This window comes from Arachis ipaensis, chromosome B06, assembly GCF_000816755.2.
Source record: "Arachis ipaensis cultivar K30076 chromosome B06, Araip1.1, whole genome shotgun sequence".
NCBI lineage: Eukaryota > Viridiplantae > Streptophyta > Magnoliopsida > Fabales > Fabaceae > Arachis > Arachis ipaensis.
In genome coordinates, this window is record NC_029790.2 from 7,648,091 (window position 1) to 7,654,918 (window position 6,828).

General features: G+C 37.0%; 3 protein-coding genes across 6 annotated transcripts in view; all 3 read left to right on the forward strand.

Annotated features, from left to right (window-relative positions):
- LOC107645618 (bifunctional protein FolD 2) lies at positions 293 to 2,289 on the forward strand. Its single transcript, XM_016349692.2, has 5 exons — positions 293 to 649; positions 732 to 915; positions 995 to 1,152; positions 1,422 to 1,634; positions 1,790 to 2,289. The coding sequence occupies exons 1-5, from the start codon at positions 557 to 559 to the stop codon at positions 2,024 to 2,026; spliced, it is 885 nt and encodes a 294-aa protein (XP_016205178.1). The 5' UTR covers positions 293 to 556; the 3' UTR covers positions 2,027 to 2,289.
- Positions 2,436 to 5,647, forward strand: LOC107645619 (protein LOW PSII ACCUMULATION 1, chloroplastic). Of its 4 annotated transcripts, XM_016349693.2 has the most exons (10): positions 2,455 to 2,861; positions 2,977 to 3,080; positions 3,423 to 3,558; positions 3,651 to 3,882; positions 4,067 to 4,224; positions 4,338 to 4,538; positions 4,627 to 4,727; positions 4,829 to 4,925; positions 5,054 to 5,103; positions 5,378 to 5,647. In XM_016349693.2, the coding sequence occupies exons 1-10, from the start codon at positions 2,613 to 2,615 to the stop codon at positions 5,403 to 5,405; spliced, it is 1,356 nt and encodes a 451-aa protein (XP_016205179.1). In that variant the 5' UTR covers positions 2,455 to 2,612; the 3' UTR covers positions 5,406 to 5,647. The 4 variants fall into 4 exon arrangements, 3 of the variants coding, with proteins under 3 accessions (XP_020959525.1, XP_016205179.1, XP_016205180.1); XR_001621536.2 differs by lacking the exon at positions 5,054 to 5,103 and having other exon boundaries at positions 2,441 to 2,861; positions 4,631 to 4,727; positions 5,378 to 5,629; XM_016349694.2 differs by lacking the exon at positions 5,054 to 5,103 and having other exon boundaries at positions 2,469 to 2,861.
- LOC107645620 (rapid alkalinization factor) overlaps positions 5,835 to 6,828 on the forward strand; it is a 2,946-nt gene continuing 1,952 nt past the window's right edge. The window contains exon 1 of the mRNA XM_016349695.2: positions 5,835 to 6,733. Coding sequence (XP_016205181.1) covers positions 6,631 to 6,733 — 103 coding nt within the window. The 5' untranslated portion in view covers positions 5,835 to 6,630. The remainder of the gene's footprint in view (positions 6,734 to 6,828) is intronic.

Below are 6,828 nucleotides of genomic sequence, written 5' to 3' on the forward strand. Positions count from 1 at the left end.
TCATGTATACATGTAACTATGTAGTGCTATGTTACATTCATATGTAATATAATGATATTTAATAATTGTATATATAAAAATAAAATTAGATTACTTTAATCTATTACTATTTCATAAGCCTGTAAAAAAGTAAAACTCTATCATTCTGACATTCTTTACTCGGAACCAAGTAACTGAAATTAAATGATCAAAGGAGAGATTAAGGAATAAATGTCCTGGTAAAATAGAGCTGTTAAGGACCCTAATCTTTAATTAACTTTGCGAATTATGAAGTCATGTATTTCACTAAGCTCATTCTCATTGAGGAATCAAACTAATTAAAATAAAGAATAAACATTTATAAATGCTAATTCGCAATAAATAAAAATAAAAACAATAACAATAATAAAATTCAGAAATTTTCAATGTTCATAATTCATATCGAAAAAAAATAAAAGGAAAAAAAAATATCCAACAAGAGGTGGTTACTGCCAAAGAGAAGTGAGAAGCGATAAGAGAGTAAGGCTCAGATTCACTTACGAGTCAGAGTCTGAATCAGCGTTGGTTCACCGATCAAATGGCCACCGTAATCGACGGCAAGGCGGTGGCGCAAACTATCAGATCTGAGATCGCGGAGGAAGTGCGCGCCCTCTCTCAAAAGTACGGCAAGGTAATCAATCCCGATTCCAATCCCAATCTAACCTAATCAAAATTGGGAATTAGAATGATGTAATGCGATGGTGTTGTTGCAGGTTCCGGGGTTGGCGGTGGTGATAGTAGGGAACAGGAAGGACTCGCAGAGTTACGTGGGAATGAAGAGAAAGGCGTGTGCTGAATTAGGGATTAAGTCCTTCGACATTGACCTTCCCGAACAAGTTTCCGAATCCGATTTGATTAAGCAAGTTCACCAGCTCAATGTTAACCCTGATGTTCACGGTATTAGATTTATATTACTTGTTACAATTCTAAGCTTTTATTTTTAGCTCAGTTTGTGGCAAAAAATGTATGCAATCAGGTATATTGGTTCAACTTCCATTGCCAAAGCATATCAATGAAGAGAAAGTTCTCAGCGAAATCAGCCTTGGGAAGGATGTGGATGGCTTCCATCCTCTCAACATTGGAAAGCTTGCAATGAAAGACAGAGATCCACTCTTCCTTCCTTGCACTCCCAAGGTAATGTTACTGAAATTTAGTTTCATGCTTAGTTGTAATGTTGATTTTATCCTATGCTGGTTTGCAGTGGTGATGAACTCGGTGTCTCGGCCTATGGGATATAAAGAGATTGAAAAAATGTTGGATAGACATTAATTCATGTTCTGCTCTAGTTTTTTTTTTTCCTTAACTAATCTTGATGATCAAGAATGTATGAATACAAGTTTGCCTGTGAAATGCTATGTTAAAGTCATACTTCTTATTCATTTACACTTGCTACTTGTAAAAAGGCATGTATCGAACTCTTATCGCGAAGTGGTGTAAGTATAAAGGGAAAGAAAGCAGTGGTGGTTGGTAGAAGCAACATAGTTGGATTACCAGCTTCATTGCTGCTTTTGAAAGCAGATGCAACGGTTACTATCGTCCATTCACGCACAACTCAACCGGAAAGTATCATACGCGAAGCAGATATTGTTATCGCCGCAGCAGGGCAGCCGATGATGGTAACTAACAAAACATTCTCTTTATTCTTAGTCATTGCAGGATGACATATTGTCCCCAGATATTTTTGTTGCTCAGTCAGAACCATGTTTCTCATGAATTAATTTCAGTCTTTCTTCTTGATGTGGAGTTCACCATGATTCTTTGCATTTTTCAGATCAAGGGAAGTTGGATCAAGCCTGGAGCTGCAGTGATAGATGTCGGCACAAATGCTGTCGATGACCCGACAAAGAAGTCTGGTTACAGGCTTGTTGGTGATGTAGATTTTGAGGAAGCATCTAAAGTAGCTGGTTGGATTACTCCTGTTCCTGGTGGTGTTGGTCCAATGACTGTCACAATGTTGCTGCATAATACTCTCGAGGGTGCCAAGCGCTGCTTTGAGAAGAACCACTGATATTCCTCTTGATGTATAATTGAATAAAAAAATAAGCAACAAGGTGTTCACTTTTAGTGGAAGTTCTTTGAGAATCAGTTATATTATCCACTATTTGATTTTTCCCTCCTTCTTAGGTGGATAGATGTACTATAGTATCAAACTGGAAGTTTCGGTTTTTAAACGAGTTTTGTTTTTATCCTTTCTTTTTCTCCTGCGCTTGGTTGTATTAGGGATATTCACACGGGGTTTCTGTAGTGGAATTTCCTACTTAAGGTTGTTAACATCCCAAGCATCGAATCCACGATTAAAGAGAATAATAATTCAAGCAAATGATCTTTGCAATATTTAATGTAACAAACCCGGTTGCAATACCCTAATGCTAACGGTAATTGGCATGCCATATTTGTGAATTGTGATGATGGAGTTTTATTAGGTGCGTTACTGATGAAGCGACGTCGTAGCAGTGAGAACAAAAGAGCACTGTAATTTAAGATCCTGAGCGTCGATTTCGAGAAATAGTAGTAAATACGGAGGGTGGAGATTATGACGGATTTGGATAACAGAATAACAGAGAGGAAGGTAGAGATGAATTGAAAAGAAAGCAATGGCTGTAATTGGAGTTGGTGTGCAGCAACAGTTTTTGTGTTCCTCTGAATCAAAGTGGAGCATTCCAACTACGCCATGCAATCCCCTTACCAGCTCCATTCTCATACGCCCATTCAAAAAGATTCAATTTTCAGTCATTTCATGCTCTTCTTCTTCTTCCTCACCACCGTCACAGGCCGCAGAAGCTGAAACTCAAACTGCTGAATCTTCCGTCAATTTAGGTCTTCAGCTCTTCTCCAAAGGAAGGGTATTTTATCGTGGACTTCCTCCTTAATCCCCTTCGTTGTTGATTTATTTATTTTCCTCTGGTTCTCCAAGTATTTGGTACCCAAAGTTCACTTCTTTTTCTTGGGACTCCTTAGGTTAAGGATGCTTTAGCCCAGTTTGAAACAGCGCTTACCTTGAATCCCAATCCTGTGGAGGCCCAAGCTGCTTTCTACAACAAAGCTTGCTGCCATGCATACAGGTTAATTGCTTGTGCATTCCATTTTGTGTGTATTGTAGTAGCTCTTGTAAATTCAGATTTAACTCACTGCATGAATTATTGAATTGTGAGGTAGTAAGGCATTAATCTACTATTCAATAGTTTTCACAGTTTCTGGCAACCGAACATGTTGGTATCTCTAAAGTGACTAATTTATCCAGTTCCTAGCACTTTCTGTTATATTTATTCAATGATATGGAAAAATTCAATTGATTTACATAGGGGCAGTGGTTAGGGTATAGTTCTGTTCTATATTTATGATGCTGTCACTGTTGAAGTTGGGAGATTAACTTTACTTTTAATGGTTGTTGTTTGGTTACAAAGAGGGGAAGGAAAGAAAGCTGCAGATAGTCTCCGTACTGCTTTGAGGGAATACAACCTAAAATTTGGTACAATTCTCAATGATCCAGACTTGGCCTCTTTTAGAGCTTTGCCTGAGTTCAAAGAACTACAAGAAGAGGTTTCTTAATTAGTTCTCAACAACTTTACAATGCCAGGTTGCAAAATTTTGAAAGGAATTTATGACCTTCACTCTTGTTGCCATGCAACCAGGCCAGGATAGGTGGGGAAGATATTGGCAACAGTTTTCGGAGAGATCTAAAACTTATTAGTGAAGTTCAGGCACCGTTTCGTGGGGTTAGGAGGTTTTTTTATGTGGCATTCACAGCAGCTGCAGGAATATCATTGTTCTTCACTCTACCCAGGCTAATCCGTGCAATTCAAGGTGGTGATGGTGCTCCTGATCTACTGGAAACTGCAGGGAATGCTGCCATTAACATTGGAGGTGAATATAGAACTACTTAACTTTGTTAAAAATACTGAAAATAAATGTTCAATTTGGGATAGTTAAATTGTTAGTTCACGCTTTTGTAAGTCCTATTTTTTTAACTTAAAAAAATTGTGACTGCATTGTGCAAGTGCATTTTACCTTCATTTAATGACTGAGCACCAGAATCAGCAATGTGCAGGCATTGTTGCTTTTGTGGCATTATTTTTTTGGGACAATAAAAAGGAGGAGGAGCAGATTGAACAAATATCTCGAGATGAGACACTATCAAGGCTGCCTTTGCGCTTAACAACTAATCGTGTAGTTGAACTTGTTCAGCTACGGGACACAGTTAGGCCGGTGAGTATCTGTGTTCAATCTCATTTCAAAACACACACACTTTTTATCTGTTTGATATTTTTCCCCTTCCTTTTAACATAAAGTCTATGCTTTAACTGAAGCTTGGGTTGTAGGTTATATTAGCTGGGAAAAAAGAAACAGTATCTTTGGCTTTGCAAAGAGCAGAACGATTTCGCACTGAGCTCGTTAGACGTGGTGTCCTGTTAGTTCCTGTCATATGGGGAGAAGGTAGGGAAACCAAAACAAAAACAAAAATTGAGAAGAAAGGTTTTGGTCGTCCACAAAAGGCTGCTGAAGCTCTTCCGTCCATTGGGGTAAGATTCACATCACCTTTGCCTTCACGGATCTTTCTCTTCATCTAAAAGTATTGTTTGATGGCAATAACCCATAAAGCTATGTTAGGAAGATTTTGATAAGCGAACACAGTCCATAGCTTCAAAATCGAAGTTGAAAGCAGAAATCAGGTTCAAGGCTGAAGTTGTATCGCAAGCAGAATGGGAACAGTAATATTCTCTTATCTTTACCAGCTTTTGTAATAAATTTTCTCCATTTATTTTGGGAGGAAAAAGAGTAGTTGCTAATAGGTGCATGATAACTTATGTAGGTGGATAAGAGATCAGCAGAAATCTGAAGGAGTTACTGTTGGCGAAGACGTGTACATAATAATGCGCTTAGATGGGAGGATTCGAAGATCGGGGAAAGTAAGTGCCATTTCAGAGAAAACTTCATTTGCTTTCCCTTACTTGATGATGTGATATTTATTAACTTGCCAAATGTCAACAAAACTATGAGCATCATAAATTCATAATATGACTTTAGTCAAAAGCAGGTTTTACACAAGCATAAGATGCATGAGAGGAATCACATTTGTAAAATACTGTAAGAATCAGTCCATTGTTTTGGATTTGTTTCATTCTGTGATGGCTTGTTTGAAAAGCTTGATGATCATTAAGAAATGGTTGTAATACTGGTTTCAATTCTTTTGTCATCTTAGTTGCAGCAATCACGAAATTTATCATTTGACTAGCTAGAAGAATTGCATTAAGGGTTATTATTATTTTTTATTTTTTCCCTGATTGAATATAGCATATACTCCTTTTAATGCTATGCCACTATCAGTTACATACCAACAAAATTTCTACTGAATTTGCAGGGAATGCCTGACTGGCAGCAAATTGTGAAGGAGCTACCAGAAATGGAAGCATTTTTAAGCAAGCTGGAAAGATGAGAAATTTTACATGGCATACTTTTGTTACAGAATTTCTAGAGTGCAAGTATTTATTTATGTCTCACAGAAATATTTATGTGTACATCATTCCTTAACGATCATTACTGACAGTTGCAAAGTGTTACAACTGAGACTTGTTATGAATGGAAAAATAAAAACTGTACCTTGGCAACAAACTTAATTTGTACTTAACCCAAGTCTATTTTTGTGCTACATAAATTCTTGGTTATAATCATCACCTAGCAGTTTGGTCTCTATATAGATCCATAATCAAAGGTTAATGGGTGCATAATCATCCATTATGCAATGGATATGGCCTATGGGATGAATAATGTGTAAGCCAGTACAATATTCTATTATCATGCTTATAAATAATATAACTCTGGCCATTCTTTATCTTTTTCTTTTACTATTTTTTTCACTTTTCTTATTTGAGATAAGACTATAATGGCAACGATTTCTTAAGAAGGTTTATAATTTTCCCAGTCCAACTGTTAACTGTTAATAGTTTTAGTGTTAAGCTAATCACATTCTAGAACTGATAATGGTGGCCACTGGCCAGTTTTTGCATGTTACAAAATTATTTAAGCAAGTAGACACATCATTAACCATTGAATCAAATATTCTTTGGTCACACTTGTGTATGATTAATCCTTTTAATTGTTTACTTATAATTTCGTGGGTATATTGAAGCCATAAGTGCAGTATCAATGAAGGAACTTGAAAAAAGGCTTCCACTCTCCAGGATCAGTTTCTCATTGATACTTATCCAACCGAATTTTGCGGTTAAAAGATTTGTGGTCGCCTCACGTGGCAAATCTGATTTCAAAGCCAACATTCATTTTGTTTGAATTAGAATTCTGCGTGATTCACACACAGGCCGAATAGATTATTAGCGTTTAAGTAGTTAATGGTTTGAATTGAGAGCAAGAAAATGAAGTTAATGCTTTGAATGTAAACCCCGTATCATCGATTCTCCCTAACTCATTGTTTATATCGTTTTCTTGGTAGGTTTTGAAGGCTATCCATTTTATCGTCTACCCAACTTTCTTCACTGCAATTGGAACACATTTGAACTTGAACATTACAATACCTTGTAAGCTATGATACTGATAGGTTCTTGTTTTTCTTTTAGGTGGTTGTTGTCTGTTGAAATTTTGTGTATCTTCTAATCCGCTATGAATCAGAACTCCATTCAAGGGTCTGCGCCGACCAATGAATTGCTGCATAGTGCATACACAAGGCGTAATTCGAATCCCAAATACTTGTTTAAACGGACGAGTAAGCTGACCAACGGACGAGTAAGCTGACCACTTGAACTCATGCTGATTTTGTTACCATATTATTATTAGTAACTCTAAGGTTGAGAAAATAAA